Source organism: Anser cygnoides, chromosome 11, assembly GCF_040182565.1.
Source record: "Anser cygnoides isolate HZ-2024a breed goose chromosome 11, Taihu_goose_T2T_genome, whole genome shotgun sequence".
Lineage (NCBI taxonomy): Eukaryota > Metazoa > Chordata > Aves > Anseriformes > Anatidae > Anser > Anser cygnoides.
Genome location: NC_089883.1, coordinates 13,824,580 through 13,848,422, shown reverse-complemented (window position 1 = coordinate 13,848,422; position 23,843 = coordinate 13,824,580). Strand labels below are relative to the sequence as shown.

General features: G+C 37.8%; 1 protein-coding gene across 5 annotated transcripts in view; it reads right to left on the bottom strand.

The window, feature by feature from the left end:
* Positions 1-23,843, bottom strand: part of SCAPER (S-phase cyclin A associated protein in the ER) — a 160,368-nt gene that overhangs the window by 130,976 nt on the left and 5,549 nt on the right. For 4 of the 5 annotated variants that reach the window (XM_067004071.1, XM_067004069.1, XM_067004070.1 and 1 more), the window contains 3 exons: positions 21,815-21,932; positions 13,169-13,239; positions 8,876-9,070 (listed from right to left, as the gene is read on the bottom strand). In XM_067004071.1, coding sequence (XP_066860172.1) covers positions 8,876-9,070; positions 13,169-13,239; positions 21,815-21,932 — 384 coding nt within the window. Of the gene's footprint in view, positions 1-8,875; positions 9,071-13,168; positions 13,240-15,754; positions 16,017-21,814; positions 21,933-22,510; positions 22,527-23,843 lie in introns of those variants that run through there. The other variant, XM_067004072.1, reaches the window with a different exon arrangement.

Here is a 23,843-nt window from a genome sequence, read left to right as displayed (position 1 = left end):
TTAAAACATTTATTCTATCAAAAACATTGAGGTTTTCCAAGATCTCTCCAAGCACTGACATCTGAGGACAAAATAGAAAAATTTGGCAAGAAAACAATTCCTAATATACATAGATACCACTGTTTGAGGGTTTGTTTGTTTTCTGTCCAAGTCATTATCTTTTAAAATACGCTAGACATACTTCATCCAATATGCAAAAAAAATTGTATACATCCTTATAGACCTGTGGGAGAATAAAAACACACTGCTGGTGATTCCCCCGTTTGCAGAGTGAACACCAAGTTACACAATGGCAACTGTATCAGATGGAGGGAATTCCTTCTGAAGAATCCAGAAATCCTTGCATGAGAAAAAACTGGTTCTTGAGCTCTGAAGTACAGCCAACAGTACCTTGTTCCTACGGTCTTTCAAGAGTGCAGATCTTTCAAAGGGTGCACAGATGGATGCACCTATGCTCATCTGGGTTAGTGACAGACATCCTACTGCCACACTAGATTATCAGCACTATCATACTAACAAAGAAACTTTTAGGAGAATCTCATGGCACTATTTTGAGAGACAGAACAAAAAGTATTGTTGCATTAGATCTGGTTTATAAAATGACTGCCTCTGACAAAATTACTGAGAAATAGACAAGACCTGCAAAATGCCAAGCTTACATTTTCCCCTCCGATTAGTACACCTTAATAAGTGAACAAAAGTCTCTAATTGCAAATCCTCCACTACAGAATGATTACAAGCCCAGACCCTACAACTACAATACCCAGACTATACTTCTTGACCATTACAAACCAGTTAGTTTTCTACCATTCTAAAACTTACTTTTCAGTATAATGGACTTGCTGAAGAATTTACCCATTTTTACACGAGTTAATCACAGAAAACTGCATTCGTGAACATATTTCATGGCTTGAAAGATTTATATACTATAAAATAATACAACTGGAAGAGATCTTAAGAGCAACCTACTCCATCTCACAGCTCTTGGGCAGGTTTAATCATACCCTGTCAGACATGATGTAGGCGTGCTGCAGTTCCGTTCAGAACATTGCAACATCTTGAAGTTAGAAGATTGCAAATTATGTGTTGGTCTCTAACATATAAAAACCATTTAGTTGTTAAGTGTATAACTAAAAATCTTAAAGCATTGAAAACAGTAGAAACATTCTACTACAGTAAAGCCAACTAATGCCTATTTTTGTAGCATCACTTCCTATTCACTTCTACTTGTAATAGAAAAAGGACCTCTAATACATGCAAAACACTTTTCCGTATAAAATGTAAGGATGATTATTCATTTTGTTTAACACACGCAAGTTTAAAAGTCAGCTTTAGCTTGCACAGAAGTATCCTTTTAACTAGGATGTATGACAGGCCTAGAACATATGCTGTTTGTTATATAGGAGAAGTCAGAAGAAAGTCAAACACAGTACCACTGCTGATCTAAAAGTTGCTCTTTGTTTTGAAATACTCCACAAAAAAGCAAGCAAAAATCTTTCCTACAAGGCAGTTAGTTTACAACACTAAAATAATTTGCATGTTAAAGTCTGCTCCAAAAAATGAACAAGTCAAGTATTTTAGCCAGCTCTTTTTTTCTCCAGTTTCGCTAATAAAATTTCAGCTTTCTAATTCAATTCAAATACATTTCAGTTAGCCTACACTAAGTTGTGCTGACTGTTATTAACAATAAGGGCATAGAAAGTAAAATTTAATTCTGAATCATTTATTTTTCAAGTATGCCAATGAGATATTCCTCACAAAAACATGAATCAATCTGAATATGAGTTATATTTCTGAAGTGAGTTGGCACATGAAAAAACTACAATAAATGGCTTACCCTATTTTAAGGAATGTTTAGCTGCACATTATCAGAAATGATCAGAGCTAAACCATGCAGCTGTAATCCGAGTCATGTTTTACGAACAAGGGAATACAAACAAGACAAGCAGCTGGAGCGGCCCCATATTCACTGATGCACATCTTTCTCCCTACAGCTATGAGGGCCATTTTGTCAGGCAGGATGAAGCAGAACAAAAGTGGCTCTGAAAGCGCCGTTACAGGCATCCAGATAACTACATATAGATGTACAGCTAAAATTACCAATTAGTTTACCAATTGGCTGCAACGGATTCGATTGGTTTGTAATTAATTCTAGTTACTGGCGCATACAGCAGGACGGTTGGCGCCATCCCTTTGTCCTACTGACACACAATACCGGCGCATGGGGCTCTGGGGTCTTGGACATCAATACAGCTCTCTAGCTTACCTGCGGTACTGCATGTAGCAGATATACCCTGTGGTGCTGAAGCAGTGGAAACTCGTACCACTTGAGAAGGTGCTGACAAAAAGGAACCTTTATGGGGTAGAGTATGGCTGCACTAGAGTCAAAACAATTTTAAATCCCATTATTTTTCAAGGTCATATCTATCCCACACAATTTTTAAAGAACCAGTTCAAACTAAAAAAGAAAGCAGTACTGTTAAAAAACAACAGTTAAATGAAAAATCAGTGACACACAACTAAAAACACACACAATACAGCTCCTGTTTCCTCCATCATTCTGATTCACAGTCCTGCACATTAAAAAGCTTTTTTTCTGTGCTTTTCCTTTTCTCCAGTTCTTAACCATTGCTTCAGTTTTTATGTACATATATATATTTAAGTTGTGCTTCTAGACTCTTCAGTTGATCATATTAATGCCTTTCCAATCAGAAAGGCTCTATAAATAGCATAGCTGTATCAGAATAATCCTGTATTCCTGAATCGGAACCATCTCGACTTGGGTCCTAGCCAGGTTGATTTAAAACCAGAGGTTCACTTTGCTTGGAAATCATGCAGCTGCTTTGAAACTTCATCTCCACTTATCCTCCTATTCTCAAACAAGGAAGGGGAAAAGATAGAGAGAGAAAAGTACAGAAGACAGCATGTTTTTAAAGTCACTACAATTTAAAATTGTAGAAAAAGTGTGAGAGATTAACTCAGTCACAACATCTATACTGCAGCTTATTCTCATGGCTAGAAATGCACAATTTACAAATTAAGCATGCTTTGTTTTAATTATCTATGCTGAATATTTTAGATTATGTATTCAGCAGAACAAATTCCATTTTCATGTACTCCAGTACATTTTTAGCTGGCAACATAGGTTCCTTCTTTCTTTCAATTTATGTTTTTAATGTTAATCAGGTGTTTTAGTAATTCAGTACAAAATGGCTTCCTTGTAGATTCCTTTGTACTTGGAACTACAAGCACTTAAAGCCAGCTCTGGGTTAGATTAAACAAAGATGTATATAAATATATGAATATATGAATATTTGTGTATATAGATATCTGAAGGGAGGGTGTCAAGAGGATGGGCCCAGACTCTCTTCAGTGGTGCCCAGTGACAGGACGAGAGGCAACGGGCACAAACTGAAGCATGGGAAGTTGCATCTGAAAATGAGAAAACCCTTCTGTACTGTGAGGGTGACAGAGCACTGGGAGAGGTTTCCCCGAGAAGCTGTGGAGTCTCCTTCTCTGGAGATATTCAACACCTGCCTGGATGTGTTCCTAAGAAGTGTCACTGCTATGGAAACAATCTTCCTCCAGATGCCAGAGGACACATGCAAGAACTTAAAGCACACAACTTATTTACACAAAAGCAGTATATATGTTATCAAGCACAAAGGGCCAGGAATGGGATCATCCAGACCGCCAGTCTGAAGAGACAGTGGCTTTCAGTAGCTGGCTATCTATTCTAAATCTGCTCTAAAAACAATAAATTATTATCCTGAAATATCTCAACTACTTCCATCTGTGAGGCTGAACGCCCAATCACTACCTGGTTTTCCTATCCTTTACCGTTAGCTTCAATGATTTTGATCCATCTGCAGAAGATGACAATAATGAAAATTTAAGTGTCCAAAAAAAAGGCAAGAGGAATGGTCACAGAACAGATTTTCACTTGGCATTGGCTGTCACAACACAGCCACAAGGTATTTATTTAGAAAGAAATATACACATAACTCTTCCTAAACAACTTCACTCTAGGAAAAATAGCATTTTCTTTAAAACAAGATAGAAGCAGCAGACTGCCGTACTCCTGACATATTCCAACTGCAGAGTTAGACCTTCTCAAATAATTTGAGAATGTTTCAAAATGTATGTTCCATAAAACTCTATTGATCTGAAAGACTCAGTCTTGTGAGAAACATAAAAAGAATTATACATGTTTTAAGACATAAATCACTGTCTTAGGCTTTCAGGGAAACTCAGAATCACCTTGGTTTTACTGAATAAAAAGATATTCCGTCATACAAAATAGACGTTACTTCATGCTGAAATTCTCCTTCTAACAGGAAATGTTCCCCTAGATGTTCAAAAAATGAAGACACCTGTACAACCAGGTATTAAATCAATAACCAAAATGGTTACGAAAGTGACAGAAATACAGTTAATAGATGACCCCCCGATAGAGCCATAATTAGCATTGATAAGAACTTAGATGTAGAAAGCAAGAGATGCTGAATAAACCATAATTAAACAAAAACAAACAAACAAACAACAAAAAAACCCTTGTATTCTGCACAAGCTTGGTTTTGCTTCTGTTTTTTCAATTTCTTTGGAAAGCCAAGATATTTTTTCCACTCAGAGTCAAAGGAAACCAGGACATTCTAACAAGAATAATGTATCTAAACAGAACACTCAGAGACCTGCGTAGAGGAAACAAGATGCTTCATAACCCTTCTTGGGACACCTTTCTTGGGATTTGCAACACTACAAGGAAAGAACAGAAATTCACGTATAACAAATCATTTCTCCTCAAAAGTCAGAAGTAACAAACTCAGATTCTGTATTCTGCCCCTACCACCACTTCCCTGGAACCAGGTACACGCAGCTAGAAAACTGAAATGTATGAAAAGAAATAAATAATATAAAACCTTATCTTCCAAAAAGTAAGATGGACAGGGTTGAATCAGCTCTTATGAGTGAAAATGCAGTCAAGATCTGGTCTGGATCCACTTGACCATTATACTGAATCTTTGTAGATTCCTTTCACTGAAGTTAGGAAAGCCTTGTGTTTTTTTCTACCTTCAGCTCCAACACATTCAGAAACAGTTTTATTTTCTTAGCTGTCTTGAAATCCAGTAATCAGCATGGATTACTACGGGTCTCAGTCTGCACGCAGAGAGATTGAAATCATAAGAATTAGCATATCCTGAACCAAAACCAGCCCTCACGAGGCATTCTCAGTAAGAGCCCCTAATGAAAGAAGTTCCTCTCTCCTTCAGGGAGGCCTTCAATCAACTGAAACTATGGTAAATCACTCACAGATATCCCCCTGCTTGGAAGGCCTTCACTAACATTGTTTCAGCTGGTTCTTCCACGTAACACTGCCATACAAAATGTCAAGACTTTTCCTTAAGGCTTTATCCACCTCTTTACAGTATATCTTGTACTTTTCCACTTTGTAGGAGGGCACAAAAATCTCAAGAAGAATAAAACTTTTTTAATTGAACTGTACCCAAGGTGGACTGATTTAACAATGTATGTAAGCATTACAAACAAGGAGAGAAACTATCCTGCTCAAAATCTTGTACAAATATACAAGTAAAGGCTAGGTGGAAAGATAAAAGCTTGTAAAAGTATTAAGTAATGTCCAACAGAAATTTAAAAAGAACATTGAACTAAATTTTTAACATCATGAAATGCAACTTTTTTGAAACAAAAAGCAGCTGAAGCCATTAATTCATCATAGGAGGAAAAAAAAAGACATCCGTTAAATTTCAAGTAGTTGAGACTCTCCTAGACTTAAAGTATACTTAGCTACTGGATCCAGTTGCTCAAACTCTATCACATACACACACACACACTTTATGCATATATATAACTCTTCTCCCCGAAGCCAATTGCTGAGACACCTAAGACCATCAATCAATCGCAGCAGAAGTTCTGTTGCATTAACCAAAATTCCACTGGCAATGAAATCTGCCTTATTCCATCCCCAGATAATTTGGGGCTTAATTCCTTTTAGGAGACAGAAAGAGATGCAAAGGGTACTTGGCATTACTAGTATTTTTGTGCCTAAGCTCACCATCCAAAACTACAAAATACTAGGCAATAAAATTTCATATAAAGATTAGAGACAGAAACCTAGCTAACGTATAAAATATCCAGTGCATTCACATTTTGAAATGCCCAAGGTTATACACAAATCTATTAGACACTATAGCTAATCACTGTCAGATCTATTAGACTATAGCATCACTGGACAAACTGATTCATGCAGAGAAATACTTAAACTTGAAGATCCTTTATTTCTTTTACAAATAATTGAACGATTTTCGTTATATCTTTAAAAGCAAAGCAACAAAGCCATATCTATGCAAACAGTTTGGGAGTTCTCACAGTTAAATCAATAGCAAATTACCACCTACAACAGTGCCCAAAGTTGAGAGAAAATACACACCACCACTGCTGATCTTACACACACTTCCACTGTTTGTATCCTTACCACAAATCTTTCGTCTGCATTTTCAACCACAAGCAGCCACCAGAGCCCTTTCCGATTTGGGAGCATCAAACATTATCTCCAGTGACAACATAATCAATACAACTATACCAACTGTAACGCTACAAAGGAGCAAAAAGTACAAAATCAAAAATAAACACCTTTATACTGGGTTAATGTTAAGGTTTTAAATGCCTGAATTTGTCACATTTCGTTTTTACAAATATCTTTTAATATGACCTTCATACAACTGCAATGTTTAAATAGAACAGCACGTGCCCATTTGATCAAGACAAAGTTGAGGAGGTATCACTTAGAAGTTGAAATGTGAATTGTTTTTTGTATCATAGATTTATCTCAATAGAAAGGATTTTTCAAAGTCCTTTAAAAAAAACTAAGATTTAACAAACTTAACCAGTTTGGATCCTTATTTAATAGTGTTTCTCACGTGTTCAGCAGTAAAAATAAAAATAGTACTTCACGAAAAGAGTTAACAAGATATTCTGCTAAATAAGTTTGAAAAGTAAATAGAAAAATGTAGCAATATGGATTTCTTATTTATCAAAATCCTCTCAGTTCTTTACTTACAGCAGAAATACATTAAACCATTTTCAACAGAGCTGATTTGTCTGTTGGTATTTTTTTGGTAACATTTTAACCAACAGGTATTTTTTTACACACTATAAAAAGTTTCAAAAAAAAAGAACATAGAAGTAAAGCTATTCCATTCTTATTTGTAGCATGAGCTTTAATGAAAGTTTGTAAGCAGAATTTTCGTCTTAAAATATTCAGGAGACCAGTACTGCAATACTGAAAATGAAAAAAGCCTAAGAATGACCTGAACTCCTCCTGTCCGAAGGGGGGGCCGAGTACTGATTTACATTTAACAGCAATCTTTAAGAGAACATGTCACAAACAAAAGACCATGTCACAAATGAATATTCCAGCTGCTCAGTTAGGGCACATTCTTTGTGCTAAAAAAGAAAACATCTTTTAAAAGTAAAAGCAACATAAATGTTTTACAAGTTTTACAACATCTAACACTGGAAACCCTTGTTTACTCATTTTTGTTTGTTTTTTTTTCCACCCATGTTTCGCAAACAAGTAATCTGATGCCCCTGGATACACACATCATCATCCAGTGTCTACGAAAACGAAGACTTTCCACTTAGGCTATGTAGTATCTCCATCTGAGAACAGATCAAGTAGCATGATTAAAATGCTGAATGATATCTAACCCCTAAAATATGTGATAATGACACAAACACACTTCTGTTCTTTCAGTCACAGAAGTTTAAAATGGTAATCTAATTATAATGCAAGGCTGACTTGATTTTCTTAAACCAAAAAAATTCTTCAGAGAAGTTTCCTGAGCAGGAAGACAGTTCAGTAACAACATGTTAAATTGTGTTAGAGTAACCAACGGTTTGGAAGCCTCTAGCTACTGTTCAGTTTTCAAACCTGCTTTCAATGAAACGTACTTGCACGCTAATCTCAAAGTCAATTTGGCTGTGCCTGATTACAGTAGAGAACTAGATACATATGATAAGAAAATGGTTTACTTAAATTGATATAATTTTTTTTACAGTGATTAGATAATCGTTTCCAGAATGTTTTGAGTTTTCAGCTATGTTTAATATGAAAACCAAAAAAATCTTATCTTTCACAATTCTTTGAAAATGTATGCTTCCGGCTTCTACTAATGCTAGAAATGAACTCCATTTCTAACAAGTAAATTATATGTACTAAATGACAATGGTCTTTCTATGGATCTACTAGAAAGTCATCATAGCCTGTGCATGTTTTACATCTTATTACAAATACAGGTTACCCAAAATTAGGAAAAACACCTTACATCCCAACCAGATATTGTCTATGCTTGACCACTCATCACTCTCTTATCACCACAGAGTGAATTAGAAGAGTGATAACTAATTCACTGAAACAAGGGAGCAATGTATAATTAAGGAACTTAACATCAAGCCAAAGAATGGGAAAAAGGCTGAATCTCAACAGTGCCACCTACAGTAGGGAACATGACGGGGGGAAAAAAGGAAAAAAAAATCAGCATTCAGCTGGAAAAAATAATAAAATGAGAACTTGATAAGACAGATATTGATTTGATTAAAAAACTGAGATCTAACAATATGATTATATATCATTAAGTTTTATACACTTTAAAATTAGTCACTGCCTAAGATGAAAGCATCTTCTTAAATCTAAAGAAATATGCCATCAGTTTTACTATTTACAAGCCTCCATTATATAAATGCATGAAATAACATACTTCTGACGCTCTAACTCCTTACTGGCTTTTTTGTAAAGAGTGAAAAACAGCAGTAGGTGTCATTTGATAATAGGCAGAAAGAACAGCTGAAGGCTTACCTTGCATTCTACTACACTCTGATCCGATTCACATGTAACATAGATTTCATCAACTGCCCGTCTAAGATTGTCAAAAAGAAATGCCCAGTATCGAGCTCGCAGATCAACTTTTCGAGGCTGTCTTGTTTTTGTTGGGCTTTTGTCAAAGTTTTTATCTCCAGCTGCTGCTGTTAATTTACAGTCTATGGCAGTGTTCTAAAGAAACAAGATACAAAGGAAAAGGAGAACAAACAGAAGTACAGTGAGGGGTTGGGCTTCTGTGCAGTGCATTTTTTCAAACATATTTAAACATTTGTAAAGAAGACATTTTTCCACTGAAGACTACAGCATCCCACTGATTTAAGTTTTTAAAATAAATTTTTTCATCTTAAACAAATGCAACCGATATGTAGAACCACTTGGTTTCTTTAACATTTTAACTCGACATTCACTTTGCACAATGCATGATATTCTCTTTTGCAAACCATAAAGTTACATTTTCTGACTACATACATACCCCATAGTACTTACTGTGACAAATACGTACATCCAAAAATGAAATTAAAATTTTACTAGTAATCAAACCAGCAATGTTCCACCATAGTTAAATTACTACCAGGGCATCACATACAACTTACTGTTTTTAAGCTCTCATTCTAATCTGTGAGCAGTAACATCAGAGAAATGCTTGTGTGGCTAGCCCTTTGATCAACATGTTATGGCTACACTTCAGAGAAGATGCCAGCAAGCACCGAATGAGTTACAAAGGGAAGCTTTCCTACTCGAGAAGACTACTTGCACGAAGATTTCCACTCACCATACTGCTAACACTGCAAGCTCAATTCAACCCTTGCAAGTGCTGTGCCACTGAATCAAGCTGCTTCTATTTATGCCAAGTCTAAAATTGTCCTCATGCTGCTCTAGTTTGTAATTTAACAGCTTTTCCTGCAACAAATCTGTTGTTTGATTTTCAGTGTTAATATGCAGACTAATTGATTTAGTACTACTTTGCTGCACAGATGCTGAGGACTGCCAACATGCTAAATGCTGTGAGAGCGGAGGGAGAGCATCCAACTGTCTGCATGAAAGCTGGCACAGAGAGGGATCACAAATACCTGCTTGGAAGTACCGTTATACCACTTCAGTGTTCTGTATCCGTTCACCTTGTGTCTTCAGCTTAGTCACGTGGAGACAATTACTCCTTGACAGATACGTGCTGTCACCCATCTACAAAGCATATTCCAAACGATTCTGAAGCACGCCCATTTGGCTGAGAACACCAAGGCAGACCTTGGTCCCATGACACTGAGCTTATTATTGAAATTCTCTCCCATAACAACAAAAAGGAAAAGCTACCACGTCAGAGAAGAACCTCCAGGAAACCCAACATAAATCCCAATTGTGTACCATTTGTGATAGAGGTATTGTATTAACTACATAGCTACAGTAGTCTGCTTTTTGCCTGTGTGTGTGCAGGAAAAGATGCAAATAAAATTAGAACATCAGGGCAAATTTAACCCCTATTTATCATCTATAAAAGTAAACTGCAATGTAAGTTCAAGTTTCCCACATACCCAAAGCAGCACTGTGGAGGTAGTCAGAAGACACAAGGTAGTCACAGAAAGCTAATTAACTACAAAGAGAGAAATGAGAAAAGATTCCTCCCTCCTCCAGACTCAGCAAAATAGGCAGGGAAGTATATTTACAAACCATTTCCTTCTCTAGTACTTGTTTTAGTTTACTTTCCCAGATGGGAAGTACTTCGGTACTCCTGTAGTAAAACAAGTCTGAAGCAGTTCTAGTTTATGGACCTGAGGTCCCACCACAGCAACCAGTATAATTATTTTGCAAGATCTGACACCTTGCTGTGTTTCTACTAAAATACCGAAGGACAATGAGAACAGTAAGAACAGCTGAATCACAGAACATTCCACCAAACATCTGAGTCACTCCAAGTTCAACCACGTACCAGAGAGTCAGCTCTCCAACAAGAACTCAGAATGAGGCATATATTCACTAATTGGTAGATTACGCTTTTTCAGAAGCTGTGCCTCCAAAGCCCCTGCAGGAGTAACTCTTCCCTAATTTGAAACAGGAGAACTGATGCCAGCAGAACACCTTTGACAAGATACAAACCACCAAACTACAAAATCTGTTGTAAACAAAATCGCGGAAGCAGGAAAGCACTGAGTTGGTGGTTAGGCAGTAAAAAGAATATTTAAAATTCCCGATGCATGTCAGTTCTAACACTATGCATTTGAATTTGTCACAGCCTGGCATCTACCATTCAATGAAACAGAAGGGGATGAGACAGGAACCCAAATCATGTCCAATGTTTGCCACATCAGTCTCCAGATACTCCATGAAGATCAAACTCCAAAAGCTATTTTCAAACTTAACTAAGTTTGACTGGCACCCTCTTTACTGAAATGCAAGCCATTGCTAACTAAAATTTAAGAGTTACAGCTGACGATAACAAAGACTACTTTTACCATAAAGACACAATTAATATTTTATATGAACTGCTATATTCTGTACAAATGTTTAATGCAGGCACCAAACACTACCAGGATCTCTGAGTTAATATACACATTGTTCAGCAGAATCTTTATCTGCAAGCATCCTTTTGAATGGATGGCTTATACAGACATGATCTAACAGGCCTACCCTGATGCTTGTCGTCACTAAAGCAACAAAACCCACTCAAAAATGTCATAGATTCTGATAGGCTAGTTCATACTATCTCACTTGCACTAATAGTTCAAAAGCTTCAACTGCAGAAAAGGTATGCTGTTTTTCAAGTTAAAAAACATGGGGATAGTCTTCCTCACATCTCAAGTAACTCAATGTGGATGAAGAAAGTGATTAAAACTAAATTATTATTTTTCCCCAAAATAATTTCACTAAGTTGCCTTGGAGTTCTGTGAAGTATCAAGTGTGTATTTATTCTCAGGATGCCAAAATTTATTGAAAGTAGACATGCCAGCACCCTGGTGAGAGGAAGATGAGGTTGACAGGATCATATGAGAGAGTTTTTGTACATTTATGTTCTTGAGCCTAGTGTCCCATTTGTATGTAGAGGAAAATGAAATCTGAAGGCTCAACAAAGGCAAAAAAAGAAGAAGAAATCCACCATTTTAAAGCAGTATTCAGTGCCTAAAATACAGGAGAAAAAGAACTGCTGGATGCCAAATTAAAGTGCCAAGATACACAAGCACTCAGCAGTCCATTTCAAACCTCAATTGGGCCTACTAGGAATACATTATGTTCCTGCAATATAGCTTTAATACAACAGTCCCACACAGAGCCACTGACTAACAATAAAGTATTCTTTTGAAAACGCAGTATTGACGTGATCACAAATGACTCAAACAGATGGAACTCCCACTGCGTAGCACGTTACTCTTATCCAAAAGGTTCTGTGAGGGTAAATCAACTTGGAGCCCCAACCACCTCATTAAAATCCCACCTTCACAGAACAAGTAAACTAGGACAGTGTTTGTAAGATACCAGTAAGAAAGGAGGGACAAGTTGCTAAACTAATCTGGGAAGTTAACATGCCTATGTTTTAAGGATGCAAACATCCCTACAGAAGCAGAACATCTTTTTTCAAAAAAAGAGACCAGCTTCTATGTGCTATATTGTCAAAATCTGAAAGCCTGGCTCAAAACGTTTGATGGCTATAGACATACTAGCAGCTGAATCCATTAATCAAAGAAATGTTTAAAATATTAAACACGAATAAATACCGAGGTATTACTTTATTAATATAATACAACTCTATCACTCACACAGGAAGAACATGAAGCACCACCATTTCTTCTTGATACTCATCATTAGGACTTGTTTCCCAGTTGGAACTCTCTGAAATTTTACTCACCTGGCCTGATTTTTTTTCTTCCCAAAATACTATACACTGAAACTTTAAACAAAAACTTCTCAGCTGTTAACTCATAAGAAAATAAAGCATTTCCTTAATTTCGGAAATTTGGCAGAATGGTAGCCTTTGTATAAGCACCACACTTACAGGAAGAATTAGTTGATTGTTGAACTGCACTGGATTAAAATAACTTTAATGTCAAAAAGCCACACACCCAGAGGTTAAGAAATGCCAAAAATAAAGACTGAGGAAGGCAGTGTAAATTCTGGCATTTTAAAACTTTGGAATGCTTAACTTTGCAACTCATATCCTTTGAAAATACGATATGTGCACTTTTGTATGTATTATTCAGCAAATAATGCATCAATGGTATCAAAAATCACTTTTGTGTTGTAAATTTTATGTCATAATCACAATAAAAAATGAGCAGATACCTGTTTTGCAGCCTTGTGTGTTCCTTGAGTCACCCTCTTTGTTTTTCCGCCAGCCTGCCATTTGGATTTTCCTATGGGAGAAGCATTTTTCATCAAAAATAATGCTTTTCATTAGATACAGCATTCTGAAATGCACATATCACATCTTGTAATATACTGACATGGGCACAATTAGTAAGTTTAAAAGTTCATAAAATTTTACATTCCAAATATATATTCAACAGTTCAGAATGAGGATGATGCTAGAAGACACACAGAAAATGAAAAAAAAAAAAGTCAAGAACTACAGACTTCGTTCAACAAGGATAACCTACTTGCAAATGCTCAGTGCCACTGAAAATCACATCACTACAGAGATGTCAGATACAATACCAGTTTTCCATATAAATTTTAAAAAGTCTGCTCTTGAATGACTGTTCAATAATAATGAGATGTTATTACAGAATTAAAACAAGGGATATCTTTCTCAGAAAATAAAAATAAAATCATTCACTTTTCCTTGAACTGTTCTAACAACCCTACCAGTAGATTAAGATATTTTCTGCCAAGAAAGATGGGGAAAAACAAAACTCAATTCAGATTTAGTTCACTTACATTTAGGTAGGCAAAGGAAGAAGGAAAAATAAATAAATAAATAAAAATATTTCCAGAGCATGAGACTGTCCGCTCAAGATCTCAAATTTATTCTCAAAAGCACTGGTCTGTTGCTTATATGAAATGCACTTAACAGCTATGCTTCCAAGATCAGTTTAAATGCCCACAGTTATGATGATTTCAGGTCTCAATGATGTCTGGGGCAATTTCTTAACTTATTAAGAGTTATCTTTGCAAGGCTCTAAATTTCTGTTAGCCTGAACCAACGTGACACACTTACATTTAATCTTCGATATCTGCTCAAGGGTAATTTCCAAGTTGGTTTGTTTGTTTTATTTTGTTTTTTATTCCTCCAACATGAAAATCAGAGCATTCAATTAACAAAAATATGAGCAAGTAAGACAAAACACTAACTATGACAAGAGTACTCTCTAGCACAGATCTAAATAAAAGTTTCAAGATTATTTAGCTTGATGAAGCCAGGCAAATGAATGAACTAATTGAATACAGTTCCTTCACAGATCACAGAGATCATTCCTGAATTTCAGAATTGTTCAGTTCAGTTTTTAGCAGTACTTAGGCCAGATTCCCTAACGCGGTCCAGCTGTTTTACATTGTGCTGGTTATGTAAAGCAGCTGTAAACCTGTTTTAATCAAGCAATTGTCCAGCTGGTTTGCATCACTGGCTGTTCTACAGAACGAGGCCTTTAATTTTAAGGCAAATTAAAAATTATTTGCGGCAAATTAAAAATTATTTGCTTGATAATGAATTTTTGAAATGCTACATAAGCGAAAACAACAGGTACAAATTAATATATTAAGATCAATTTAGCATCATTCAGGAAAAAAATGATTCAGCTACCAAATGTATTAAAACTTCCTATCTACTAAAAAGCTTGAACTGTGGACCAATTCTATGTCATGGTTATGAGAACTGAAGAATTTCAATCACCGAAGTCTCTACTCTGAAATAATTTACATTCTGAAAATGTAAGAGGTGCAATGCTTACAGTTGAGTGCAAAGGCACACAGAACTTGCAGTGAAAAGACTTACAAACAAATACCGGTGTGTCAGAACTAAAAGAGGACAGATGGATAAAAACGTTACTGTCCCTAGATTCTACAAAAAAAAAAAACAACAACACAAAAAACAATCCATCATCTAAGAACTGGGAAATGTCTGAACAAGTCACCTGTAAAGATAAAAGCAAGTTTTCAGGCACTTTCTATGTAAGGCATACGTGTAGAGACAAGAAAACTCACATAAACACTGTGTGTTGCGGACTTAAAAGCAAATAATGCGTGGCAAGGGCTAATTTTTCTTAAACAACTTCTTCAATGTATGGGCCAAGAAGTTCCATCTTTCATCAGCAATCAGAGTTCCAAGCTTTTCCCTCTTTCTGCTAACAAATGCCTCTGGTTATTAGAAGAGTACTTCCTTTCTGCTTTTGTCCCTCTATACTCACAAGCAGTGACAACACAGGAGCGCTGTTCGATGGTTATGGATATATTGTGTGTAACCGTACAATACCAGCACTGCTAGCCGAGGCACAGGGATGCAGCGACATGTGAAGGGCATTACCTACTAGGCTTTTACTGAATTTTAAGGAAAGAACAATAGCGACAAAAGATGATCATCTCATTAGCTATTAAGTTGCCAATATGAAATATATAAAGCAGCACAGTTTTGAAGCATTCAGGGAGCCAGTCGTATTTTATACTTGAGGTCCATTTCCTCTGTCTGGTAATTAAATATCAAACACACCGGGTTTATGATTTGTGAAGACTTCCTGTCACAAAATGCTGAAGCGTTAATATCTCCCAAAAAAGGCTACCGATAAACTATTTTCAAAAGCCTTCTGTTACACTAACAATCACCCCTCACATCTCTCTTCTTTTTTGATGAAAGAAGTGTGAAAATCAGCTTTATATTTCTTAAGAGCAGCCATTTCTGTTCTCACTGAGACAGACATATCTCTATTGTTTCAGTACCTTTGTTTATCATCCGATCTTCAGCAGAAATTATAAAAATGTTCAATTTTCTTTCTTTTCACCTCTCTGGAAGAATCTGAGGACACAACTGGGTAATGAACCGTTCTTTTCTTTCCCTCCAGTTCTTACACAGGGCATGAGCAATGTCACCTCTCTTCCTCCATGTAAGGAGCAGGGTCTATACTGCAGGACTAGTCCCACATTTCACCAATCTGTACTCCGCAATCTCTCTTACTAGCTCCAGCTGATGCGTTTTTCCATCCTAAGAAACATTTTTGCAAAAATGAGGCATGGATAAGACCTGGTTGTCTGAAGTTCAAGTAATTGAAGTTCACATCAAGTAAGATGTTTCCCTGGAGGAAGCAACTGGATGATACTGATTACATTCAACCCCTTAAATGAAGAAACATATTGAAATGTATAATATTGCTATAAATCAGCTCTTCTTAAAAGTTTCTATAGTAAGAAAAATTGCATTTACAACTGTACAATGCAAAAAAACTGGAGAAATTACTTTCAAGGATGGATATAGTCAAAACTCTCCATGTTTTTCCATCCCAGCCTGAATTACAGCAATGAATTTTGCATGGAATTTTTTTTTAAACAAATTACTGTCACAGTCTCATCCAGAATATAACTGGCCCAGTATTCACGTAACAGCACTAGACTGTGTCCCATTCATTTCAACAAAGTTCAAGGTCTGAAACTAAGGAGTCTTAAAGAATACCTTTCCCTTCACATTATATCGCCAGTTACAGTCAGGTCCAACGTTGCTAGCGCTTACACACAAGGCTTTCAGTCATGACTCGTAGACCTCCTAGCTTGGCCAAAGAGAGCCAAGTTTCATCTCTTTCATCACACACTGCAAAACCTACTTACTGCACCAGGCTCTTGCTAAAGGAGTGGATTATTCTGCAGGCTCTCTAAAGTGTGCCAGGTACCTTTCAACCAATAAAATGTGTTTCCTTACACTGAAATGCTTAATCTACAAGTGACTTCTATGTGTTGAGAGCCAAAATGATTTTAAACAAATAACGGAACAGTTACACATACAAGATTTTCCAGTTTTTGACACATCCCTTAAGTTATAAAGGTACCCTACATTTTGTTAACATTTAGATGTCAAGCTTCTGAGACATTTTAACTGTCACTAATACCATGGTTTAGATTTTGTAAATAAAATCTGTGTGTGGTGCACTGCAGCATGCAGCACCTCAAGTTTCATGCTGGGCGTATCAAATAATTTAAAAGGAAAAACTTCTGAAGTCCTCTACCAGAATGATCACAGCTTTCCAAATAGGGCAAGATACAATAGGTGCCTGTAATGGGCGATTTGTGGCCATGGGTTTGGAACGGCAATTTAATTTTCGAGACAGAATATCAGACTACTGTTTTTTTCACAATTGTAATAGCACACAAAGTCAACTGCATTGTTAGTCCATCCAAAAACACACAGTCTGCTGCAGATTGATGAATTCTGTGAAGGAATACCTTAAATGCAACGGATGAAATGTGTTATTGTTCCATACCTCATCTAAACTGTTGTCATCACGTTTTGAGGTGGATTTTCTCATGTCATTGATCTGTATTCATAACTAGAATCTCAGATCTGATACAAGGGTGCATGCTGCTCCAACACACGTTACAGAAGTGCTACCTACTGTTCCAGACACTTCCCTCCTTCTTATGGTATTGTTTCTTACTGACAGGAATTATGTATTTCCCTTAAGGAATTAGAAGGTTTGGATTGCAATTCCTATCATCATTGCCCTCTTATCCATGAGCTCTATGTAAAATGCAGAAGTCTTTCAGTGGAAAAGTTAAATAGCAAGAACACAAGCAAATAAAGAAATCAAATAAGCAAGGATACACAAACGGAACAAATGAGTCCAGAAATTTAATAAGCCTGTGTAACACTAACTCTAGCAAATGGCCATATCTTCACTGTTCCTGCAGAAAAAAAAAATCCCATAATTAGTAACAGTACGTAATATAAAATGTTAAATCTCACACTACTGCTGCCAGTGCAGGATCTCTGAATATTACAAGCAGAAAAAAAACAACACGAAGATAAAATTCTGCTTTGCACATAAGTTGCAGGATCAGCTGAGGCTACCTGAACTTTTGGCCTGATTTACACAGCCCCTGAACGAGTACGAACTGTCCTAATTCATAATATTGATGTATTGTTCCTCTGGGACAAAATACATATTGAAAGATCAGCATAAAATGAATCAGAGCTCACTGACACCGACATATGTGCCAAGACAAGGGTCAAGAGATAAAGGATCTGGCTCTGCCAGACTCTCATTAGCCACAAGTTCCTTTCCACAGGGCATTTTTCCATCAAACAATTATCACCACATTCTTTCTGCAAAAAGCTCAATATATGATTTACTGAAGAAATTTTAAAAACAAGAATTCATCACTGGCAAAAAGTTTAAAAATTACAGTGGTGCTATTAGGCTCAAAAGAAGGAAATGATTATAGCTACCTGAGTTTTAATGTCACACACAACTATTTAAGGGCAATATCTAAATAAAAAAAAAAAAAATCACTTTAACTTTCTTCATGCTGTGGAAGAAAATGTTATACTCAGAGCAAACATTCATCTACAATTCTCATTCACCAATTTTTCAGGAAAAAGTCTTCCTTGAAACTATCTACAAGAATATTACAAGCAAGGTAGAAAATATAACAGACTAAACAAAAACTGAACCAACTCACAAGTAGCTCAAACATACTCTATGTTCCTTTCACCTGTACTCATTCACACTGCTACCTTCCCCAAAAGTAAAACGTACAAACCAGAATCTATAAATACTTCAGGGCCCAATTCTGTTCTGCTTGGAACCAACCTTGTTCCAACCTAGGTTGGAAGAGACCTCCAAGATCACCGAGTCCAACCTCTGACCTAACACTAACAAGTCCTCGTCTAAACCATATCACTAAGCTCTACACCTAAACGTCTTTTCAAAGACCTCCAGGGATGGTGACTCAACCACTTCCCTGGGCAGCCTATTCCAATGCCTAACAACCCTTTTGGTAAAGAAGTTCTTCCTAACATCCAACCTAAACCTCCCCTGGCGCAACTTTAGCCCATTCCCCCCCCACCCCCCACCCCCAAAAAAGAAGCACTCACACAACCCCTGAGAATCGGCAAGAGCTGTTTATTGCCGGGACATCTTGCAGGCAAGTCTGTGGGATGTCCGTGGTGTTTGGTGGCTCCAAGCTAATGCTTGTGATGGAGCCTGAGCAACGAGTAGGGGGCTCGCGGGGCACTCCTGTGATGCTGTTGGTGCTCTCAGATGTAGCAGAGCATGTAGTAGCATGTAGCATGCCGCAGTAGTCCCAGGTCTCTTCTGGCCGAGGTGGATCCACTTCCATCCGTTCCTCCACATCCGGTGGATCCAGCTCCATGGGCTCCACGGTGTTGGGCAGGAGGCTAAGCCAGTCCTTGCCCGGGACTGCCCAAACAGGGTGCCTTCCGTCCGGAATGTTCTCAGGCCAAGGTGCTGAACCAGGGGGTCGTTCAGTTCCACACCTCGGTCCCATGCCACTGTCAGCTTGATTTTCATGAATGGGTCCGACAGTGCCATCTGGTTTACGGCCATTACTGGGTCCAGCACTGTGCTCTGGACCATGGGCACGCCTCTGCTCCCGCCTTCACCCCACATCACCGTTGCTCCTACGGTAAGGCCCAGGCCCCCTGTCGCTGGGTGTTTGAGGGGCCAGCCTGCTCCCCGCATCATTGCGGTGCCAACGGTACTGCCTGTACCTGTCTGTGTGCTGGGCGCCAGAGGTCCCTTGGGCACTGGTATCTCTTGTGCCACCGGCGCTATCCCTCCGCCCACGACACATCTTCTGCTCAGGTGCTTTCCTTCTTGGTGCTTCACTGGACTGCATGGCTGTCCTCGCACACCAAGGACGCCTGCTGCTCACCTTGCTCTTCTAGTCTCCTTCCTGCCGCACAAGCTGGCAGTCAGAGGGCCTAGATGCTCAGCGAATGGTGGGCCAGCTGCAGGGGGCCTGTTTTATAGGGCCCGCAGCAAAGGCGGGGCAGTGGTGGCCACTGTGACCTCAGCAAGCCTCTGTGATGGAGTGTTCCACATGTGGCCAAAGGCAGCTGTGTTGGGAGCAGCCTGGAAGATGCCCTCATGTGGACAAGGAGGAGGTTGGGGGGGCTGAGGGCCCCTTTTCTGGGGCTGGCTCCCCCAGGCCATTTGGCTTGCCAGAGAGAAAGGCTGCCGTTCGGCCATGGGGGCTGCCCTGCACCTCCCATCCTGTGCCCTGGTTCCAATAGTGACAACATACTCAAGAATCTGTAGGCAGTTTTAAGACTAGTAAATAAATAAATTCATCTTCTGGAGACTGCTACTTGTGGTCCAAATCTGTGTTCTACTGTGTGTGTTTTGCTTTGGCAGATTATGGTTAAGTCTTAAACTATTTCTATTATTGTGTCACATCTTTCTATCTTACCTAAAAAGAAAACATGGTAGCTTCATTGCTTCTGCTTGATCAAGAAACCTGTCATGCACTTCTTGACAACTGGATGTTGTTTCATTTTTTCTTCCTACGTAAAGCTAGGAAAGATGCACAGTGCATGTTTTTCTGCTGACCAGCTAGTGCTTACTAGAAGTGTCACTCTACAAAAGCCCTGAGGTCATCTGCTTTGGATAGACAGTCCAAGGCACTAGGTAACTGGGACCATGCTGAAGTTTACTTCAGGGTCAGAACCCAAAACCAACGCTTGTAAACGTGGACACTTGTAATTAGGTTTACGATGTTTAGTTGAAAAATACATGCTTTCTATCATCCTACTTGTCACTGTTAACAAAGGTACAGCTCTGCATTCTCAACTGAACACAATTTCCTTGATGAAACCCATACAAATGCCCACACACAGACAGCTGAACAGGTTTTCATGCACTTCATTCTCTCATGTGACTTCAGACCTTTCAGCTTTAAAAGGAAGGAAAAAAAATCACAAGTACAGCTTAGAGCATAAAGCAAGCCACAAAGACATTTTAAACTTTGCTTTGGTTTGCTGCAGACAGAAGGTTAATTACTTTGTAAAACAGGCACAACTGATCCTAGAAATATCTTTTCCACTGGCCAAATACACAGAATAGCTGAGGTTGGAATGAACCTCTGGAGATCACCTAATCCAACCTCCCTGCTCAAAGCAGGGTCAGCTACAGAAGGCTTCCCAGGACTACATCCAGTAAGGTTTAGAGCATCTTCAAGGATTAAGGTTGCCCACAGATTCATCGGGGAACTTATTCCAGTGTTCAACCACCCTCACAGGAAAAACAAAACAAACAAACAAACCCCACCACTTTTAGACACTCCTGCCCAAGTCTCAAAAGCAGCAGCACCTCCACAGGGACAGGTGAGCTACAAAAAAAATTGAGATGAGGGCCTCAAAAACAGCTTTCAGACATCTGGAACAGCTTGAGCAGTATGAAAATCCAACGTCAATTCCTGTCTGCTTAAGCCATCAGGCCAAGAGAGAATATTACAACAGTAACAAAATTGTTCTGAGGTCTCACATTACAGAAAGCTGTCCCCAAATATTCCCTTTCTTAAAGGCTCTTCACAGATGTTAAACAGAGACTGAAGCGATAGTAAAAGAAGTTATTTGTTTTAGAGCATAGAGAGCAATTTGTTGAATTGCTCTAAGGCATCCCTACCAATCTGAAACCCCAAGTTACCTAAGACTGGCTTTTAACAACCTTTTCCAAGCCCAGTATTTTAAGATAACATTATTATATTACATAGGTATCTTGATAGTATCAGCAAGACAGGACAGTCTTAGATGTCTGTTACAGAAAAATAACAAGTTTTTTATCTGTTACTGAAAAGGTTCTATAGTGAACTGTCAACTGCAGGGTATACATTTTGAAAAAAAAAAGTTTTAAAACTATGCTATGGACACGAAACATAATCTTTTGTTTAAAATGAGAAATCCTACGTCAGAAACATGTTTCCATGCAAGCAACTCCAGTGAACAAAGGGACAGGAGACAAAAACGTTGGGGAAAGACAGTTGAATACTTACCATCATCATCTTTGTTTTCCAGTGGAACACTCCATGCAATCAGGTTCCTTGCTGTACGTCCCTCTTCTGCAACTATTTTCCTCACTTTATCATGGCTATTAGAGCGCTGGAAAGAAGCCTGAAAACAAGAAATACAGGAACAGAAAATGTGTGCGTATGTATATGTATACAGGTATAAATTTCATCCAGTATGTGGTTAAACCATTCAAAGGGAGTTTGCAGATAACTTATTTCACTAATTGTTCAAAATGCACTTGTTTTCACAATCGTTTTTCTATCTGATAAGCATCCTGATTCATCAAAATGACATGAGTTCTTACCCCATTGCTCAGAATGGGTGTCTACGCCACACTTTTTTTTTTAACCTCCATTTAACTCATCATCAATGCTGTAAGAACATCACAGCAGACTTCAAAATGCTTTAGTTACCTTGAGTTAAATAGAACTAATTAATCAAGAAAAAAGCTGCATAATACCAAAATACATGTGCTAGGTGACTGAAAAGAGCCTGGAGACAGGCACAGGATTTATCAGAACCATCTAAAAATATATATTAAAAAAAAAAAAAAAACGCTTCTGTTTCAGAGAAGACCAGAACCTAGAAAGTATTTCCTGGCAGCTACAGTTAGCTGTTTTTACTAGAAAGCTGCAGCTGTTCACAGAAAATGAGAGGCGCTGAGGAGGAACTTTGCTTACCTAGGAAACACGTTCTTTGCACTTGAAAAAGATACCATCACGAGATCCTTGAAACCAAACATGTTAAGAAATACTTGTATCAGCTGACAGATACCAACTAGACAAAATCTTGCCTCTTCTAAACTGCATCAAGTTACTCCTCAGAAATTAATCTGAAACAAAGCCAAGCTATATACCATAATGTGAAGTCTATATACAGTGATAGCACAAAGCCACTGAGCAAGGTATCTTTAAAACTGACAAACTCACATAGATCTAAACGTTATTTTACGCACTAACAGACTGATTTTATACGGCACTAGTCAGAAGACGCATTCCTCTTTTCACTCGTACCATCATATGACTCAAGCCTGCAAGCACTTTGTTATGCACTTGTACTAGCACATCTTTAGAAAGAAAATGCAGTAAAAACGAATATAAAGGTAAGTAGTTATAATTTATCAGGATGGTAGAAAATGCAATAGAAACAAAAAGCTACTTTTACTTGAATGCTTATATAGCAACATTAGGCTAAGTTTCTCATTCAGATGCCCTCAATTGCTCATTTCAAAGCTGCAGTGTGCCATCTAGTGCCCCACAGAACCACCTTGAGTTATTACTAAATAATAGAAAAACCACAGCAAAACTATTAAGTGAACTTTTGAAAAAGGCGATGAATAAAAAAGCAAATAATATGGTTTGATCCAGAGAAAGCCAAGCAAAGCACATGAATAAACAGGATCTACACTAAATAGGTTCTAGTCTATTCTTGTTCTATATAATTGCCTGTTCTCATTAGGAAATTTTAGTAAGTGTCCATTTCTTTGAATCAAGTTTGTTTGGGGTTTTTATTCCCTTGTTGCTTAACAAGAAATTTTTCATCATCAGAGAGTTAAAGACTCACAAATATCACATAACTATTTTAAAATCAGCTTAACTACTATATAAATCCCTGATATAAATACCTATGGTACCTTCACAACTGAGTCAAATAATTTTGATTTACCTTAACTGTCTCTGAAACGCACCTGTCTTAAAACAAGATAAGAATGTTCAAGCTACATTTTGCATTAATTTATCCTCAAGTAAAGAAAAATCCTCTCTCCTTACCTGGAAGTAGAGCTAATCTATAGCATCCTGCTGCCAAAAATGGAGTAAGTATACATATAAATCTTTCCTCATTTACTGGATCTTTTGAATCCTCCACCAGCAGGCAACATTCACTCTGCATGATCTCTACAGCTTTCCTACATAAACCTACCCATTCTTGCCATACATACACAGAGACTTTGAAGCCATTTGAATTTTCTTTTTTTTCCCTATTATTTTTACGGTGTTCTTTTCCATTCCATTC